At 54.6% G+C, this 19,570-nt stretch overlaps 7 protein-coding genes and 1 non-coding gene across 8 annotated transcripts; 5 read left to right on the top strand and 3 right to left on the bottom strand.

Annotated features, from left to right (window-relative positions):
* Nucleotides 1-84: 84 nt before the first annotated feature.
* Nucleotides 85-1,016, top strand: PHACADRAFT_255407 (uncharacterized protein). Its single transcript, XM_007395351.1, has one exon. The coding sequence runs from the start codon at nt 162-164 to the stop codon at nt 456-458; it is 297 nt and encodes a 98-aa protein (XP_007395413.1). The 5' UTR covers nt 85-161; the 3' UTR covers nt 459-1,016.
* A 59-nt stretch (nt 1,017-1,075) lies between these two features.
* PHACADRAFT_208594 (uncharacterized protein) lies at nt 1,076-1,998 on the bottom strand. The gene is made up of 4 exons (XM_007395350.1): nt 1,842-1,998; nt 1,659-1,717; nt 1,461-1,602; nt 1,076-1,407 (listed from the first exon to the last, which is right to left on the bottom strand). The coding sequence occupies exons 1-4, from the start codon at nt 1,953-1,955 to the stop codon at nt 1,300-1,302; spliced, it is 423 nt and encodes a 140-aa protein (XP_007395412.1). The 5' UTR covers nt 1,956-1,998; the 3' UTR covers nt 1,076-1,299.
* Nucleotides 1,999-2,185: 187 nt separating this feature from the next.
* On the top strand, nt 2,186-3,354 carry PHACADRAFT_183911 (uncharacterized protein; the record flags this gene model as incomplete). Its single annotated transcript, XM_007395349.1, has 3 exons — nt 2,186-2,740; nt 2,794-2,973; nt 3,012-3,354. The coding sequence occupies exons 1-3, from the start codon at nt 2,592-2,594 to the stop codon at nt 3,352-3,354; spliced, it is 672 nt and encodes a 223-aa protein (XP_007395411.1). The 5' UTR covers nt 2,186-2,591.
* A 375-nt stretch (nt 3,355-3,729) lies between these two features.
* On the bottom strand, nt 3,730-8,127 carry PHACADRAFT_28136 (uncharacterized protein; the record flags this gene model as incomplete). Its single annotated transcript, XM_007395157.1, has 8 exons — nt 3,730-4,830; nt 4,894-5,015; nt 5,065-5,674; nt 5,729-6,002; nt 6,058-6,207; nt 6,315-6,367; nt 6,450-7,759; nt 7,830-8,127. 8 exons carry the CDS (start codon nt 8,125-8,127, stop codon nt 3,730-3,732), a joined length of 3,918 nt encoding a protein of 1,305 aa, XP_007395219.1.
* Nucleotides 8,128-9,444: 1,317 nt separating this feature from the next.
* PHACADRAFT_t65 lies at nt 9,445-9,527 on the bottom strand. The gene has a single exon. It is a non-coding gene; the product is annotated as a tRNA-Gln (tRNA).
* An 894-nt stretch (nt 9,528-10,421) lies between these two features.
* PHACADRAFT_94695 (uncharacterized protein) lies at nt 10,422-11,270 on the top strand (the record flags this gene model as incomplete). Its single annotated transcript, XM_007395348.1, has 1 exon — nt 10,422-11,270. A coding segment is annotated over one exon (849 nt), but the record flags the coding sequence as incomplete, so codon positions are not given.
* A 480-nt stretch (nt 11,271-11,750) lies between these two features.
* On the top strand, nt 11,751-13,392 carry PHACADRAFT_120006 (uncharacterized protein; the record flags this gene model as incomplete). Its single annotated transcript, XM_007395347.1, has 1 exon — nt 11,751-13,392. A coding segment is annotated over exon 1 (783 nt), but the record flags the coding sequence as incomplete, so codon positions are not given.
* A 240-nt stretch (nt 13,393-13,632) lies between these two features.
* PHACADRAFT_142939 (uncharacterized protein) lies at nt 13,633-16,953 on the top strand (the record flags this gene model as incomplete). Its single annotated transcript, XM_007395346.1, has 3 exons — nt 13,633-14,099; nt 14,352-14,531; nt 14,982-16,953. 3 exons carry the CDS (start codon nt 13,633-13,635, stop codon nt 15,805-15,807), a joined length of 1,473 nt encoding a protein of 490 aa, XP_007395408.1. The 3' UTR covers nt 15,808-16,953.
* Nucleotides 16,954-19,570: the final 2,617 nt, after the last annotated feature.

Here is a 19,570-nt window from a genome sequence, read left to right as displayed (position 1 = left end):
CTATCAACCTGGATATATGCGCCTTGATGCAGGCTTGATCTTCTGGGTCCCAGTCTAGGATCAGTTGAATGGGAATTTGGTATGCTCACTATTGACTTAGTCGCTCAGAAGTCTCCGACTCTGAAGAGCTCGTCGCGCTCGCGGACAAGCTGAAGGCTCCGATGTCCGCACAGGCCCAGCAGCTGAAGCGATACATGGCAGAGACTATTGTTCCTGCCGTCCAACGTGTGAAGACCGTGCACGACAAGCTTGAAGAGGAAGGTCAGTGGCCAATGCTTGCTTTCAATTGTGGCTTAACCCGTAGACGTACCCGAATTGCAGCCGACATGGCCTACGGGACAGGCCTCCTCGCATTCAACGAGGTCTGCAAGCGAGTGGAGACCATGGCCCTGCAAACGGAGGACGAGATTCGTACGGAGTACATCGATTCCAAGGTCCCTTCGCATATCTCGTGTTGAATGCTCTGCACTGAGGTGTCACTCACGACACAGAAACTTGTTGATTCTCTGACCGCCCAGCTAACCGAAGCCTATCGTGAACGGGAGGCCCTGTGGTCGCAGTTCGAAGATGACTTAGCAGCTTGCGGTACATCTTGAAGCTTCTTGATACTTTGCCTTTCTTGCTGAGCTGCTCCTGGTCTTGGATCGTACACAGCCAACCGTGCGAGAGCATCCATCGAGGCGCTTCCTGGCGATGTCGAAGCGACTATCGCCAAGCTTGAGAAGAAATCGAAAGATATGGAGAAGAATGCGAACAGCTCGACCTCGAAGCAGAAGATTCTGAAGGACCTGCTGGCCCATCTCTAGACGACACTCTGCGGACACTGCATATCATCAAAGCTCTAAGCATTGCTCTCGTGTAACTTTTGACAGCTCGCGCTCTCAGTTTACGACCTGGAAGGTTTCGTGATACCCACTCTCTTGCCCTCTGTAATTGTAGTGCACTCGCCGAGGTGTTTTGGAATGCATATCCGGTTTCGTCATAAACGTGTATTCACTCCGCGAGGCGACATCATAGCTTTCGTACATGCATGAGGACTGGAGTACTCCAAATGTACTCCATGCGCTGAGGAAGTCCGCAAGTGTATTGCAGGTAAGTCAACATAAGTTTTCTGATTGTTGTTTGGTGTATGCAATATCGCCATCTATGAGCGCAAGATCTCCATCCCAAGGCGTGATACTTCCAGTGATTTTATGTACATCCTCGATAGATCACGCAGTCTTGTTTAGAACTCTGCTGTACATCGAATGGCAAATGTGAAAACTATTTATGCAATTGTCTGCTCGGGGTAGAGGACGTCTATAGAGTGCCCAGGAAATTGCGGACGCTGCCCTCCGGCATGGCCCCTATGAACTTGCTCACGGGCTTACCGTCTTCGAAAGCGATGACAGTGGGGAGCGACGAGATCTGCTCATAGATACGTCAACTGCAGAACCACAAATGGGACGGGGGAGGCGTACCTGGTATTCCTGAGCCAGGGCCGTGTGCTTGTCCGTGTCTACTGTCACGAGGTCAAGGGCCTTACCGCTGCCCGTCTTAACCTTAGGGTCGTCGGTAAGACGCTTCAGGATGGGTGAGATCATCTTGCACGGACCACACCAGCTATGGTAATATTACATCAGCACGTGAGGCCACAGTGCGTAAGTTGTGCGGCGTACTCGGCATAGAAGTCGACGAGTACGACCTTTTCTTTGTTTGCAACGGCCGCCTTGAATGTCTATGATGGATCCGAACAGCAGGAATAGGGCAAAATGCGCGCGTAGCCATGGTAGTAATCATGTGAAAGATGGCATCTGTGTAACTTTGACGTCCGTCTGTACATAGTTTGTGAGGCACCGCACCTCTGGTGTAGCGTCCAGGAAGTGGACCATCCGCGCCGAGGACGCGTGAAACGCCCTGCGGGCTGTGAGAGGCGCATTTCTAGAGATTGCACGGAGGCTTGTTGAGACGAACATGGTCGTCCTGCGGAGGATCTGTCACCCGTCTCCGCAAGAACAAGACAACATCTCCGGCGCTCGCCGGGATTAACTTGAGGCGCCCATACGGCAGCGTCTCCCGCCACAAAGACGCCATCAAAGACAAAGAGTGCGCGTTCTTTACGATGCATCGCCGCTTTGTACCCCAGAGTCTGTGCTTATTGTCTTGTATCCTGTCCCAAACGGTAATAAAAGTGGATATGCCTTTTGTTACTCGCGACCATGCCTCAGGCCTCATGGTGCAGGGCCCAGGGCTACCACGTTGCCTGATATCAGCGGACAATCGTGAGACATTTTGTTTCACCGTAGTCACGGCAACGACTCTGGCGACCATCCAGAGTACAAAAGCCAAGGGCAGCGCACTCTGCAGCCCAGTTTCCGTCACCCTCCTTCTTCCCTCTTCCCCCTTTTCCAGGTCATCTTCCACAGCACCGAGCAGGGTGCGTCTCACTATTGCCACATGCTGTATCGACGCTGACCTTTCATGCTTCCAGGCTCGTTTCGGTTTACTCTTTCGTCAACAGCTAGCTCTGCTCGTTACCCACTGTAGAACTTGAAGTTCGAACCACCGACCACTTCGCCTTGCCCTTCCTATCCAAGCACTACCGATTCACGATGCGCTTCTCCACGATCTTTGCTGCTGCCCTCTCCGTCGGCGTCGTCTACGCTGAGACGATCAACGTCATGGTCGGCGCGAACAGCACGCTCACCTTCACCCCCTCGGAGGTGACTGCCCAGGATGGTGATGTCATTGCCTTCACTTTGTACGCACGCCGGTCCCTCAGAGTTTCCACGCCGCTGACCTCCTCGATGACAGCTTGACGAAAAACCACACCGTCACCCAGTCGTCGTTCGCGGCTCCGTGCACGAACCTCAGTACCGACAGCGTAGACTCTGGCTTCCAGTTCGTTGCCGCTGGCGCCACGACCTTCCCGCAGTTCAGCTTCAACGTGACCAACACCAGCGCGCCCCTGTGGTTCTACTGTCGTCAGACAGGGTGCGTCCACGCTTCTTACTTGCAGTCTAAATGCGCAGAATTGCTGACGTTCAGCGCCGCCACAGTCACTGCGGGATGGGCATGGTCTTCGCTGTGAACCCGACCGTGAACAAGACGTTCGCCGAGTTCCAGTCCGCCGCCATGGCGACCGCCAACTCGACGACGAACTCGACGACGACGACCAACTCCACCGGCACCTCGGGCTCCTCCCCCAGCAGCACGTCAGGTGCCCCAGGCGCGTCGGGCTCTGCCGGTGTGTCGCCCAGCTCATCGGGCTCGGGCAGCTCGCCGTCGGCCACCAACAACGGCGCCATGTCTGTCAAGACTGGCGGCGCGCTCCTGCTGTCGGGCGTCGGCCTCGTCGCGGGCCTGCTTCTCTAAGATCGTGCGCTCGGATTTTTGGACTTCTTTGGCTTTGCGTTTCTGTCATCCTCCCGGTTTCGATGCAGTGCTGTGCATGCATATATGCTTTGCTAGCGTACCTTTCGTTTGTTGTCGACTAAGACCGTGTCGTTGTGGAATCAAGTACCCTTGACCTGGGACATCATGGTGTGAAGGGTTGGATGGGCCGTCTGGTGTTGCCATCCCGACCAGCTTCGCCCGTTGCGACAAGTACTCGACCAGCTCCCATGAGCTCTAGACAAGCGAAGACAACTAATAAAAATGACTAAACTGCATAGGCTGTGACACGAAAAGCGACAGTATTAACGCAACATCCAAACTCCAACTCGAAACGTCCGACCAAAACTACTCCATTCACTCCATGTCCGTATCATCCGCCTCAGGCAGCGGTATCGGCTCAGGCCTCGGCAGCGGCGAGTGCGGCCTGCTGCCCGGCCGACTGCCCGGTCGACTGCCCGGGAGCGGTATCGACGGCGAGCGCGGCGGCGAGTACGGCGCAACAGCCGGCGAGTGCGGCGGGATGTCGTTGCCCGCGGTGCCGTCCATGTCCTGCGGCTCCTCGACGAGGCCGTTCGGCGTCGGCGACAGGAAGGTGCGCGAGGCCGAGCCGTTCTCGGACGTGTACAGCGCGGAGCCGAGGCCGTTCGGCTGCTGCTGCTGCGACGGCGACGGCGGCGCGGGCGAGAGGGCGCGAGGCTCGGGCGAGGGGCTCGGGGCGTTCAGTGCCTTCTCGCTCTCGCTGGTTGGGGTGGCCGTCCCTGGCGTGGGCTGAGGCTGTGGCGCTGGAGATAACGTGGGAGTCGCGGCTTTGGTCTTGAGGCCGTCCATTCTGCTGAACATGGTCGCGAAGCGGGAGGCTGCTGCCGGGCGGGACTGATCCGACACGTTGCTGATCGAAGGCGTCCCAGGCGTCGGCGGTGCCGGTGATGTCGGCGCTGGCGGGGCAACTCGCTTCTCATTGACGACGATCTCCAGCATCGCCGTGGGTGCGCGAACATTCTTGAGACCAGAGAGCTTCTCGTGCAGATACTTGGCGTCTGCGAGTAACCTGCAGAAGGCGTGAGAAAGGGTAAATTCGATGTTAACAAGACTAACCTCTCTTTTGCCTCCTGAGACGGCAGATCGATGGCCGCATACTCTTCCGACAGTCGATGGTTGATTGCAGCGAACACTTGAGTCATGACATACTAAATCGACGTCGCGCTGTGAGACATCATGCTTCTCATTCATGCGGAGACGACGCACCTCAACCACTGACACAGCCAGGTACCTTGACAACACTTTATGCAACGTGACGGTCTCTTTCACTAGCAACTCCATGTAGTCGTTGATGCCGCCATCTTCTTTCGGTACGTCCCACTTGACAGTCTGCAGGGTCCGTATATGCGCACTGAGTCGGTCGCTCATAATTGCAATGAGCTTCGCATGGATCTCGTTTTGGTGCTCTTGGTAGTCCTAAGGCGTAGAAACGGGTCAGTCGATCAGTACATTACAGTCAAAAAGGGGATATCAGCGTACCCGCTTCAGCTTATCGAACTCAACCAACATGACGGCTTGTTTCTGGCTAAGGTGGCGCCGGAAGGTCTCTCTCACATAGGGTATAAGTGATATCATGATCGAGAGGCTCTGCGATGCCAAGGCTGGGGAACGATGAGTACACAATTTGCGCGTAACATGACATCGACTCACCCAAATGTTTTGCGGTGATGTTTTTTAAACCAGCACTGCGCATAGCACCCGCACCAAGGACGACCTGACATGTCCGCGAGTTGAACGCCTTCAGCAGCTCGATCGTCCGTGACACGCTGTCGGTCGTAAGGGTCTCGAGGTTGATAATGACCTTGAGATAATCTGCGAGGAGCACAAGCACCTCAAGCGTAGCCGAGACGGCGAAGAAGTGCCGTCCTTCGATGTGCAGATGCTTACCCGGAGAGTGTGACGCAGAGCGCCGCTTCGCGGACGGCGAGCTAGAGGGATTGGGCGTGAGGTGCAACGGCATTTGGAGTGGAACTATTGGCGAGGGAACGGGGGAAGACGGTTGCATCAAGCCACCATTAGTACTAAGCGTCGGCGACTTGGGTTGGAGTAGTGGTGAGGTTGGCTCTGGCTCTGTTCCCTCCGGTCGTGGTGGCGGGTCGAACATAAACTCGACGGGGTCACGGATGGAGGCATCTACGATGAGGTTCACAATGTTCTGCACGGTCGGTGGGACCTCGGCTGGGCTCCACTGCTCGTCTTCTACTAGCTTCGAAGAGGCGTTCAGACGTGATTGATGGAAGCTTTGGAGGAAGACTTTCGACTGTAGCCAAACCACGTTAGCCGTGCTAAGTGATGTCAAATACGAGACACTTACCTGCCCAACGATGGCACCCCTCAAGCCGACGATCATTCGTCGACTCAGCACTTCGCTTCGCACGACGAAGTCCCATGTCTTGTTGAACAGCTCGTAGAACTCCCAGAGGTCGAGTTTGGCGTGCTCTTCTGAACGCACGGTGAGCACCCGTGCAGCGCAAGCATTTGCAAGCTCTGCAGCAGTGGACAGTGTTTCTTGAAGCACCGGCGTCAGCGCAGTCGACTGAGAATATGACGCAGGCGTAGGGGTAGAAGGCGAGCGAGGGGTGGGTCGGCTGCTATAAAGCAGAGCTGAGCACATCATAGTAAGTGCCAGTAAGGGGGACCTACGCCTGAAGGACAGAGTTCACAATTTCGAAGATGACTTCGTTCTGGGCCTGAATGCCTTCGATACTGCCCAAGAAGGCTCTGTACATTGTCTGGGCGTGCCCTAAAAATATCGAATGGTCCAAGGCACGGATAGCTTTGACGGGTTCTGTGCTGCATAGACATAGCAAACGAGGCAGCCACGCGACCAACGATCGAGACGAGAGAGATGTATATATGAGTGCATACAATCAATGATACCTGCGCGGAGACAAACGTACGATGGAGCTGAAGCCAGGTCTGTCTCATCTCCGAGGTCGAGAATCGGTACGTTCTGTACAAAACGAAAATAATTTCAGTCGCCATTCCAAGGTATCTAGCCGCTAGAATATAAGCGGGACAATCATTCTTCTTACCTGATGCAAGATGCTGCGAACCTCTGCGCACGCGACTTCGCGCCATTGCCTGAGGGCATCTTGTACAGCACCTGTCCTTGCAAGCGCATGCAGCAGAGGCCGTATTTGGTCCCCGAATGACATCTGCAGCTCTCTTTGCTTCAAATCATCCTTGACTATTTGGTCAATGCGATCCAGAAGATCAATACGAAGAACAGAGACCAGCTCCGTTGACAATGAGGTAGCGATTTGAGATGTAAGGGCCTGCAGTTGTGACGGAAGGGCCGAGAATGCGGATAGAGAAGATAGCGGGATAGATAGCGACGGGCGTGCTGTGGTTACAGACGACGGTTCTGAGAGCTTTTGCAACTGTTTCTGCGTTGCGAGGGGTGACTGGGACAGTGGTTCGCGCGGAGAATGCGGTTCCGATGCGTTTGATACCTCAGTCTCGTCTTCTTGGACGGTTGGCAGTGATGAGCTCCTGCTACCTGTATCCTTCTTTCCCACATGAGCCGTTGGCGTCTGCGATTCGTCCTCGCTGTCCCATAGCCTTTCCAACTCCTCCACGACGTCCAGCGCCTCGCCCCACTGGCCAGCATTGACAAGCCCCTTCGCGATGCCCACCATCTCCTGCACTGCAGCAACTTCCCCCAGTGCTTGCCTCACCTTTCCCAGATTCCGCTTTCTCTCCTCCAACACCACCACACCGAGACCCTTCTTCGCTGTGCCATCGTCAACTTGTTTCAGCAGACCGCGCAACGAAGATATCCGGGTCAGACATCCAGCACTTTCGCTTTGGAGGTCCTGCAAATTTGAGAGAGCGGCAAAGAAGCTGTGCGACCGTATGCTAATTTCGCGTATGAGATGTTGCTCAATCGTGTCGAGGTACGTGGGCAGTGTGTCTAGCGGAGGTTGGTAGGTCGTCGGGTCGAGTGTCTCAGAGAGCGTGGAGAATGTTGAGGTGGATGGGTCTTGTTGAAGCACAGTAGCGAACGTCCGGGGGTCACCTAGATTGAACTCCTTGTCGAAGTATACTGGGGATACCGAGTCCAGCAGTGGTAGCGCTTTGGCCTGCCCTGGGCGAGGTGTCCTGGGCTCATCCGTATCTTGCGGAGGGGCGCTGCTCGCCTCACCGATGCGCGCAATGCCTTCCCGCCCTTGCTCTGCGTTCCGGACAAAGTTGTCCCACTCTGGCGCGACAGACTTCAGATACGCGTCGAAGTCCTTTCGCCGCACTCTGGGAAGGTCTGCAGGCGGTACTGCGGGAAGAGCGGAGTGAGCCTTTGGAGGTGCCTGCTTCTTATGAGGGTTGTTCAGGACAGTGGATATGGCTGCATGACAGACGCGATAGATGGCTGCGCATCAGTGGATTGCGGTCATCGGAACGTTGCTGCGACGCACCATGGAACCCATGTACCGAGCTCGTCCAATCCGCACCCACACCACCAACATTGGATATCCCAGCCAACGCGAGATTTGCGCCAGACGGCGTATGAACCTCTCCGTATGGACCCACCATGGGACCTAAACCAAGGTAATCACCTCCGCGTCCTTCCGTCGACTCGGAGACACTACCGGGTCCTCGCTTGTAAGCCTCATCCCACGTGAATCTGAACGAACTCGTAACTGCATTCGGAAGAGCAGGCAGCTCGCCAACAGGCGAACCAGGCCGGGACGAGCTGGAAGCGTAGTCGGACATGGGACAAGCAGGACGGTGAGACGAATGTGGTCGCGCGGGAAATTACAGATGTTTCTGCGTCATGCAATTGAGGCTCTTGAGTACACAGAAAGAGCTAAGTCAGTGCTTGGTGGTATATGTCCGTTCAGCGGAGCGGACGAGCTCAAGTTATATAATGAGCGTCTCCGCTGGCTGTATCGCATTATGCCGTACTTCTTGCTTATTTGTTCAGTGATTTCGTGAGAAGAAAAATAAGCGTGATGACACAATGGATGCCTTTCCACAGCCGTCTAATACAGAGCTTTGTAGACTAGTCAGAATAAATCGGACACGGCATCACGGCAGATCTTACTTACCACTGTCTCGGTCTAAACAGTTGCGTTTACAGACTCGAAATCTGGAAGGCACGAGAGAAATTTGGAACTTTTTTATCGCAAAAAATATGCCAAAACAGCTTGAAAAAATAAGTAAGAAAATGTTGTATTTTTCGCTCGGCAATCCGGCAGCCGAGCCGATTGTCCACCAGGCCATTTATCAAAGCGCCCGGGGAGGCGGCACCCGGACGATAATAGGCTCGGCTGCCAAATTGCCGAGTTGCCGGACTGCCGGATACCGAGCGAAAAATACAACATTTTCTTACTTATTTTTTCAAGCTGTTTTGGCATATTTTTTGCGATAAAAAAGTTCCAAATTTCTCTCGTGAGGGGGGTCAGACCCCCCTTACAGACCAGATTCTACGTTTATAGACGTGATTTCAAACTCCGCATGCGTCGTTGCACTTGCTCCCCCACTTACGCCGCCCTCCGTCTTGCTAGATGTGTACAGTGATATTATAAATGGAACATATGGTATTGCCTGTCTGGCCTTCGGGTGAAATCGGGACCGAGGTAGGTATGTGGTGAGCTCGTCGACGTTCAATGTATACGGCGCGATTGGCCGATGACCAAGAGTGATGCTGCCCCAAAAACGGTCCCTTGGAGCACCTCATTGGCAGCAGATTTGTGCTCATCTTCCAACTGCTACCAGAGCAGTGCTAAGTTAGGGTCTATCAGCGATACACGGAGCGAACGCGTCCACTCGAGTGTGTCAGCCCGCAGTCGCACTCTCGAACTCCGCTTATGAAGCGAAATATTCTGTTTCTTCGCTCTTGGTTGCTGTGGTTTTATAGATTGGTACCATTAGACCCTAGACTGTAGTTTACACTCCACACTATATTCTGGAATCTGAAAAAACCCTGTGGAAAGGCATCCAATAATGCTATTGCGATACAAAAGGTTCACTCAAGTCTCACTCACTCCTGCTAGATGCATGACAAAAAATCCAAAAGAAACCCCCAAAAGGCACTACCAGGGTTCGAACCTGGGTTTCAGGAAGATAATAACTATCAAAATCCTGAGTGATAACCCCTACACTATAGTGCCTCTAGATTTTTGATCCTAAGTTTTCTGATAATAAGAAGCATTATAATAGCACTACAAATGAACTTCCCAACCGCCCTCATCTTGCCCAAAGTGCTATCTGTACCATAGTCTAGCTTTACTCAGCAAATGATACTACGCACTATAGTTGCGAGGTTCGGCTTGTTGATTACTTGCCCACCCTACGGTCTCTTTCTTTCACATAGATGTCGGCCATGTCACTACGTTGACAGAAACGCAATGACTGAAGCGTTCTCCTACGTTACCTTGCTACGGAGAGCTGTACCTTCAGAATTACTACTCGGAGGACTTTGTGTAATATTGTGGCGGCCATGTGGCGGCAGAGGACAGCTCGGCCCGTGAGTCTGCACTTTAAGTTCTTCTAAATCCACATACCCACGAGGCAATGTAAGCACCGCCTGCCCCGTGTAATGTGCCCACCATCTCATTGCCCCTTGGGCTGCGACAGCGATCACCACCGACTTGTGCTCGAAACTCCCCTCTCTCCACAGCCTGAAGGTTGTTTCGGACCACTCGACTAGCACCTACAGGCTCACAAGATCCGCATCTATACTACTTGGAACCACTTTCCATGCCTAAGATCATATCGAGAATTCGAAAATATCGTGCGTATTATTATTGACCTCAGATCCCGGAAAACGGCAGCGAGCGCATTTCCCCCTCCTGAACTGTGTAGGCTCATTTTTGCGGTCAGGCTCCTGGCTTTCGAACTTTCTACAACGCCTGAAGATCTCAAAGAGAAAGAGGAAACCCGGAGGGCTTCCCACCCCACTGACTCCGGTGTCGTCAGTCCACTTTGACGACACTGCAAAGGGTGGGTTGTATTCACTCTAGTAGATTGCATGGCTAGTTAATGCTCATGCCATTTCTTCAGACAAGAAACCTGTGCCATTTGATGTCTTCCTCCGCTTTTGGGAGCAACTCCCCGGCGAACTGCATAATTACATTCATCTCATCCTGGAGAACTCCGACGACAAGAACACTGCTTCAGCGCTCTCCTTAATCTCGCAAGTCTGGTGCCGACACTTTCGTCCTCGTCTCTTCGCTTTACTTCTGCTGGCAGGTGAAGAGGACTGTCGTATTCTTTTTCGTATAGTGCGGTCCCCGCTATCGGCCTGGCTTAAAGAGCACATCACAGAGCTACGCTTCGATCACCATCATCTTCACGATCATCGGCTCTGGATAGCACTTGTCTCCGTTCTCCCAGCGTGCCGCCGCATTGAGCATAACTTCAAGGACGACCCCGGACGCATATCATACAGCGCGGCTTTGAAGAGCTCGTTACGGAGTATCACTTCCTTGACACTCGTCAACTGCAGCTTCCCGTCGCCCCAGATTTTGCTCCGCATACTGGCGGATATCACCGACCTAGAAGCTGTTACTCTCGTGGACGTAAAATGGCCGGATGACCGGCTCACAACAGCAGCTGGCACTGCGAACAACGTCTGCACGGGCGCTTTCAGTCACGTCCGCTCGGTCACGATGCGTCGCTGCACGAACAACTTGGTAGTGCCCGCTTGGATCCTGGCCGCCGCGAGCACACGACACTCGTTCACCAGGCGTCAACCTGCAGGGCTAGCAGTCCCTGCAGAGACACGGGCCATCATACAGCTCATCCAGGTATTCTTGGGTGACGGGACAATCAGTTCTTCAGAGTTTAATACCAAACAAGCGACCCCAGGTGAGTTTGAATTGTCGCCATACCAGGCTGCCGTACTCATATAATACTCCTAAGATACTTACAGATTTGTTGGTTCTATGTCAGCTGGGCGTTATACTTCAATGGACATCGCATACATCTCAGTTCAGGTCGTCAAGTCTGCACCTTCCGCCAGCGGCATCGAAACCTGGTCCGTCCGCCAAATCGCCCTCGCTGATTCGATTCAAGACGATGGCAAATCGCACCGATATTTCCATTCTCGTGATTGGCCCACGGTCGCTTCTCTTACCCCCGCGTTCCCACGACTACAAGAGTTCCAAGTCCTCTGCGGGGAGGAATATTCGGAAGAGGACTTCCGCGCGCTCTCTGACAAGGTTGCGGGCGCTGCGAACAACCACACGCATCCGCAAGTCGCACTTAGAAATGACCCTAACATGCCAGATGGGAGGTTCTTGCAGCCAAAGCTGTTTGATCGAACCGATGAGCATCTGAAGGCAGCACGAAAGTCAAAGGTACGAGCTGGAAAGCACAGCTACTTGACATCTAGCTAAGCGATCTTTTCGCACAGAGACTGAATGGGCGTCTAGGAATTGTTATACCGCCATATGCTGCCTCAGCACGATTTGACTTGGGCCGCGCGACTTGCCTCGAAGGGACACGTACAGACATCTTGGATAGAATCCACACTTGGGCAACTAATCGGCATGTACCCGATGACGCCGCGAACCTTACTGTCCTACCCGCTGACCATCAGCCCGACATCCTCTGGTTGAACGGCCTGCCTGGCTCCGGCAAGACGGCGATCGCACGGACCGTCGCTTCGCGATGTCACGTAGAAGGCATTCTAGGAGCGAGCTTTTTCTGCTCACGGTTCGATGCCGACTGCAGTAACCCCTCATTGATCTTCACGACCATCGCATACCACCTCGGATTGTTCTTTCCGCCTTTTAGGGACCAAGTCTCGGAAATACTGAAGAAGGATCCCCTGCTGGCGTATTCTGCCATCACTCGCCAGCTCGAGGAGCTGATTATCCGGCCGCTGGCACACCTCCGTAACGACGGCTCGCCCATTCCACCATGCGTTGTGGTGATCGATGCACTGGACGAGTGTCGAGACCTGAACACTACGTCTGCGATCTTGTCTGGTCTGCTGAAGCATGCAAACGAACTCTATCCCCTCCGGTTCTTTATCACCAGCCGTCCTGAGTACCATCTTGTCGCCAGCTTCGATGCCCCCACCTATCGCAACGCCACTAGTCGGCTATTGCTTCATGAGGTTGGATTAGAGGTTGCCGCCCCGGACATCAAGCTGTACTTTACCGCGTCTCTATCAGATATTAGAGTGCGCTTCGGGCTGCCAAGGTCTTGGCCCGATGAGGCGGACGTTGAGATCCTGGTCCGGATGGCGAACGGCTTGTTCGTCTTTGCCACTACTGTCATCGAGTTCATTGAAGACCCGGCATATAATGATCCTGCTGGGCAGCTCAAGAGACTCGCGTCCACCGCGGTATCAGCTGGCTCCCACAGGCTGCTCGATACACTATACCTGCAGGTGCTTGAGACCGCCTTCCCTGAAATATCGGATGACCTGTCGGTCCGGCTCAAGTCCGTCCTAGGTTCCATTGTCATCATCCAAGATCACCTTCCTGTTGCTGGCCTCTCGTGTTTAGTCGGGCTCACTGCTGGCGCAGTATACGACTCCCTCATCGGTCTCCACTCTGTCCTCGTCGTACCAGAGTCTGAGACGTCTACGTCAGCTATCCGCATAATTCACCCGTCCTTCGCCGATTTCTTGGTCGATTCAGACCGCTGCACGAATGGATCATTTGCCATTAATTCGCGGCAACAGCACACGGACCTACTTCGCGGGTGTCTTAATACCCTGCGAGAGTTGAAGCGAGACATCTGCAATGTTCGGGACCCCTCCCTGCTCAACACCGAAATTCCGAACCTGCTCGATCAAATAGAGAAGGCGATCCCGGCGCACCTGCGGTACGCCTGTCGGCACTGGTACACTCATCTGATGAACGGAGAGCTCTTGGACGAAATTTTGGACGCACTTCTGGAGTTTGTGCAGAAGCAATTGCCGTACTGGGTCGAAGCCTGCAGCGTGCTCGGAGTGCTAAGGGAAGCTATCTCGGGCTTAAGCGAGTCTCGGCGCAAGCTTACGGTGAGTGCAGTTTACTCTCAGTGATACCTCCTGTGTCTAAAGATTTGGAGTAGGACTTGAATGACGACCGAGCTCGGAACATTGTAGCTCTGTTGAACGACTGCGAACGGCTCATCATCGGCTACTTCCCTGCGCTCAGCGCTGCAGCGCTGCAGCTGTACCATTCGGTATGGCCACTCATTCCGAGGAAGACAGTACTTGCGCAGACCTACGCGAACGAATGTTCCGTATCGAGCTCCGTCGAAGTTTTCGGGAACATGACAGACCGTTGGGACGCGTACTTTGGCATAGTCACCGCACATGAAGGCAGACGGGTCAACGCCGTCGACTTTTCCCCCGACGGCAGAGCGATCGTCTCTTCAGGCAATGACAGCAAGATACGCATTTGGGACGTGCCTACCTGCACCCTGCTTCTCGTCCTCTACAGTCATTCCGAATCCATTCTCTCTGTCAAGTACTCTCCGGACGGCGCTCGCATTGTTTCTGCTGCTGGTGACTGCACGGTCAAGATCTGGGACTCAATGTCTGGCATGCTTCTCTTCACCCTGGAAGGGCACACGAAATCGGTCCGCTGCGCAGTCTTTACGCCTGACGGGAGGCGTATCATTTCTGGCTCCAACGACCATTCCATCAAGCTCTGGGATGCCGAGTCAGGAGCCTGTTTGGTGACCTTAACTAAGCACCAAGGCTGGGTCACATCCATTGCTGTGTCTCCGAATGGTCTGTGGATGGTGTCGGGCGCAGATGACTCGGTCTGCCTGTGGACCCTGGAGGCGCCGTACACTCGTCGAATCTTATTGGAGCGGGGAGCCGAGGGATTGTCCTATTCTGTTGCAGTCACACCAGACAGCTCCAAAGTTCTGACCACCACAAGGGATGGAAACTCAGGGCAGCTGGCCGTCTGGGATGTCAAGACCGCCGAACACTGTAACCTCCAGCCGGCAGGCCGGCCGTCCCTGTCCATCTCCAGTCCCAGTTTTCTCACGGCCGGAGACAAGTTTGCATGCGGATCGGGGAACTCTATCCTCGTCTTAGACCTCGCAAGTGGCGAGGTTCGACAAGTATTCACCGGTCACACCGACGATGTCACCTGTATCGCTTATAATCGAGATGGGACTTGCATCGCGTCTGGCTCGTTGGATGGCACTGTCCGACTGTGGGATACGACGCAAGATGCAATGGACACGCCGCGACCCGAAAATGTCATCGAGTCATTTGATCCATCCAGGGAGGACTGCCGCTTGGCCGTCTTCTCTCATGACAAAAGCCGTGCGCTGTTGATACGCGATGACGAATCCATCGAGGTGGACAAGACGGATACGTGGGACAGGGCATACGAACTACTGCGCTTACCCTCGGGGTGTGAGCATCATGCAGCGTTCTCGCCGGACGACGGGGCGATCCTTACGGTATCAGAGGGAGATCCTGGCGAGGTGGTGCTCTGGGATGCTGCCTCTGGATCGCTGCGGGTCCTGTGGGAAGGCGAGCCGGTCGCTGCGCGCCGGTCCTCTTCGTCCGACAACACGTTCATGTGGAGCAGCGTGTTGGGCTACATGCCGCACTGCTTCGGCGGCCAGTCATCGTCGATCATGCTCTCGCCAGACAGCCGGTACTTACTCACAGGAGCTATCACTGAAGCCGAAAACCTTGAAGGACATTCTGCCTGTCTCTGGGATGTTGCAACGGGCCAACTCATCCGCGAGTTTGTCGGACACAGTGACGCCATTTACTCCGTCGGCTTCTCCCTCGACGGAAGACGCATCGCAACGGGCTCCCTCGACGAGACTGTCATCATTTGGGACGTCGCGACCGGAACGCGTGTAGCAACGTGCAGGGGACATTATAAACGGGTGCTCTCAGTCGCCTTCTCTCCTAACGGAGAACGCGTCACGTCGGGAGGTGATGATCGTCGCATTATGGTGTGGAATGCAGAGGGAGGAGAGCTACTTAAGTCGTTCGAGGGGCACACGGGCCTCATAGCGTCGGTCGCCTTTGCTCCTGGCGGGGACGTCATCATTTCCTCCTCGAACGACACCACCATGCGATTCTGGGACATTGAGACAGGCGCTTGTCTCCTCGTCCTCAACCCGGCTACCTGGGGCAGCACCGTGCGACTGTCCCCCGACGGTTCTGGAGTCCTAGTTGATGGTGAACGACTCATTCGGCTATGGGCACCTCTCGATGAAGACGCGCAGGCGGCGGCATCGCTTCCTTGGCTCCCGCGTCGCACCTGGCCTATGTACTACATCGAGGAAGGCTGGATCTTTTCTCTGACGCCTACCCGACGGACGCGGTTGTGTTGGGTACCTGCAGACTGGCAGGGCTTGAAGGGATACCATGGGCAGAATGTGCTATTTGGGAAGCGGCGTATCAGGGTAAATTTCTCGGCGTTGAGTAGTTACCTCGAAGGTTTGCGCACTGATAGCACGTAGAAGTGTATTTAGGGTACTAGCTACATTTGTATTGTTTCTACTTCGAAAACACTGTGTGACCCGTAAGTTCACAATAAGAGTGAGCGGGACGTGGCGAAAGATACCAGCATCTTCTGTTACGAACGAGGGAAGCAAACGCGCGGCGGTACAGCTGGTCCGAACCGATCGTATTGCAGACACACACCATACAGTTACGTAACTGATGCTACGCAGACGTTCGTGTCACTGGTAAATCCGATCTATTACTTGAGGCAGCGAAAGTGGCGCAGGCATAACAACCGTGAAAAACGGTAAATACGCCCAAGAAATACATGCAAGGCAAGATACACGTACGACGTCAGCCGACTTCGCCTCCTCCTCTGCAACTCGTTCGACTTTCCCAGCAGCAGTGCCTCGCACGAACTCGTTGCTGTTCGCCTTATGGATTCCGAGCACGAGCGACCACCGCCTCTCCTCACCCTCGACGACGACGTTCGGCTTGGTCGACAATAGTTTCGCGTTGACCGCGACCGCAGGAAGTAACAATCACTTTTGCCGTTTTACGGTGTCTTCCCTTCGGGCGGCGATCGGCAGCAGCAGGCTGCCCGCTACCACCAGGCCCCTCAGCCTCGCTCAACTGCACTGGTGGGAGTCCTCAACGTCCTTGCTGCCTTCCTCCAAGTCGTGCAGGGGCAAATGCTTGGTGCCGCCGAGGGCGAAGCGCACGAGCGAGGGACTTGTTTCCACTAATGGCGACGTCTTGTCCAACGGGTCCTTCACGTCTTGTGTGATCTTGACGATGCTTCTTAGGCGCAACAAGGTCTTGGTACTCAGTACAGGGAAACGCGATGGACCGCTGGGCGATTCGCGAGAGGGCACCGGCGGTACTGGAGGCGCGTGGACATCAGCTTTAGAGCGTTGCCGTCTCATCGCTAGCCCGAAGCCAGTGGCGATCAGAACCGACGAGAGCGTCTGGGTGCTCTCGTTGAGAAGTAAGGAGGCACGAGCCCAAGGGCAAAGAAGGCAGAATGCGATAACATTGCCGTCGCAGGCTAGAACTCCTAAGGAAGATGGTGTTGGGGCAGATCCTGCAGGTGCGCACAGATTTGGGGCTTCTGCTCGGACTCCATGCCACCCGACTATAACGAAGAGCGTCTGAAGAAGACGACCGTCAGCACCGACAATCTACAGCAGGCATGCGGCGTACCTTGGTGGAAAAGTTGTGACAGATATGCCGCCTCTACCAGCCTAGTGTCCTCCCGCTTCGCACGCAACGCCCGGTCTCGCCGTCAGGGATCCATGCGGCTGGCACGAAGTGCTCCGCCTCGGCCTAGACTCCTTGTCTGGCGAGTACAGTAAATCCTACAGCGCATGTCGAAAGTTATTTGTCAAGGCGGGCGAAGTCAGCGCCGAGTACAAGACGTCAAACGACACCGGCAATGACACACCTTGGCGCTGCGAATTGCTATCGTCCACATATCGCGCTCCTCCTGGCTGTGGGCATAGGCGCAAAGGGTCTGGCGGGGACTGGAAACCTCAAGGTGTAGCTAGGTGTTCGCTCGGCTCGTTCGGCACCTTAGCTAGGCACACCGAGAAGACTTTGGAGCATGTTGCTCGATGTAGCCCTCGCCCGTCTACTCCAGCGACTTCTTGGTGACACCAACGCTCGATATCCGTTTCGTCGGCCGTCAAGGGCAGATGGGCATACAGCGACAAATATGGGTAACGAGAGGAGACCGGGGAACGTTTGAACCTCGATCGGAGAGACAGACGGAGGCTATGCTTTGTCTCGGAGCGTTGGAGGTGAAGCATCGAGAGCATAAGATGATGACGAATGCATAAGACGCGGATATTCCGGGACGTCGCTCAAAGGTGCCAGAGACTTGAGTTCGGCGCGAACCAGCCCTCCGACCGTCCATCTCTGCAGAGCTGACCTCCACCAGAGGTCTCAAGTAGAGGGCCGTTTTCGCTGTGGCATAAGAGGCGGCTTCGCTCCGCTACGTGATTGATGTTCTTTCAGCTGGCAGCTGTGTTCGTGGCTGGTACTCACTTGGTCGCGGGTTGCAGCATTCATGTGGCTAGTAGAGATCACATAACGCACCTAAGGAGGGCCTCGGAAATACGTGTCTTTAGTTAACTCCGTAAGCGGCCTTCTGGTCCTCGTCAACTGCAGCGGCTCGAGAACAGGCGGTTGGCGCAGTACGGACCGAATAATCTGAGCGCCGGAAGTATTTGTAGAGGCGCGTAACGAGGTAACGGATAGTAAGTTACTAGTTACTTACTTTTGGGGCAGGTGATTCAAATCTCGAGTACTTACGTAGTTAGTCTTTTTAGTATTACGCTATCTTCGCACGCATAGAGTTGCGCTTTCAGAATTACTATCCTGAAGGTTTCACCCGTTCGCTGCGTCTTATAAGACGGTCGACATTATGTAAACAATTAATCCTTCTCCAGCCCAAAGGTATCCCGAGTACTCTCCTCTTTAGCATGTCGCTTCTAACCGGCCTCGCCTCAGAGAGAAGACGCTGAAGGTCTGCTTTGCTAGTCTGTCTACGCCCGGTCTTATGCTGCAGAACAATACTCATGCCAGGCTGTGTATAGAACTTCGTTGTCGGTATCGAACCACCGTTTGCCGTTCAACCTGCTGTGGTGTCTGCGATCACTACTGTCACCGAGGCCGACGAACTTCGTGCGATTTGCCGTCGCGTCGCTCTTGTCAGCTACGTCACCTGTCTGCTGCCTTTTGGTACCGATGACGCGTCACCCGTTGGCCGTCACATGTCCCGTCGTCTTACCCCTTCTCCCGCGTGGCGTTAACCTTCTCCTTCCGAAATCCGCCTCTTTTGCTTCATGTTTGAAATCGGATGTGAACACATATACCTTCGCCTTGTTTTGGGAGTGTTGAGGTAACGTGCAATACCCTTCTCTGTGACCGCTAGCTGACATAAACCACGAATTATGAGTAGATAGCAGGGCCACAATATCCGGATTGTGCCCATCCAGAGAAAGACTTGTGTCTCTGGTTCGGAAGACGGGCCTGCGGCGCTTCGGATCACCCGACATACGCACCCCCACTGTCACATCCTCCGACCTAACGCCACCCAAAAGCCTCAGTGCATGTGATCCCATTTGGTGGTGCCAGTGTAAACTCACCGCGAGCTCGCTGGAGATGTACTTTCGCCGCCTGGGGTACCCCGCACTCCAACCGATCGTCACAACTTGTCCGGAACCACTCCGTTGGCAACACGCATTTCATGCCTAAATGCGCTCACATGTCAACGATCAGAAGACCTCCAACTTGGCCTTTACCGCCGTTATGTCCTGACCCGAGCTCACTTGCTCCGCCTACCCTGTGCCGCGGCCGACCTAGTTCCCAAGCCAGCTGATTGCGATGGAGTGCGTGGTGAAGGTCACGACCTGGTGCTTTTCCTAAACACGTCTCTATGGTCATTTCTCACTCCCGTCGTTTCACCCTGGGTTTCATGATTGCTTCGCAGCCTCCATACTGGACTTGGCATGGGTCATTTTCTGGCCTCTACCAGGGCGTACGGGCTTCTGCAGAGGCTGCTGCCTGGCAGGATCCGTTATCTCTGCTTGTTGAACGCGGGTGGTTATCTCGACTCGCTTCTTGGCCATAGACGAGGGCATCCAACAGATTCGCGAACGCTTATTGATCGGAACTGGTGCTCCATTACACCACGAAACGCAATGGTCGGCCCCCGCCGCGACCTGGCTTGGCTTGGGTACCATACCCTCGGGGGAATCAGGTTCAGGTACGCCCGTC

Source organism: Phanerochaete carnosa, assembly GCF_000300595.1.
Source record: "Phanerochaete carnosa HHB-10118-sp unplaced genomic scaffold PHACAscaffold_5, whole genome shotgun sequence".
NCBI lineage: Eukaryota > Fungi > Basidiomycota > Agaricomycetes > Polyporales > Phanerochaetaceae > Phanerochaete > Phanerochaete carnosa.
Note: the sequence above shows the minus strand (reverse complement) of the source record. Positions and strands in the feature narration are given on the sequence as shown.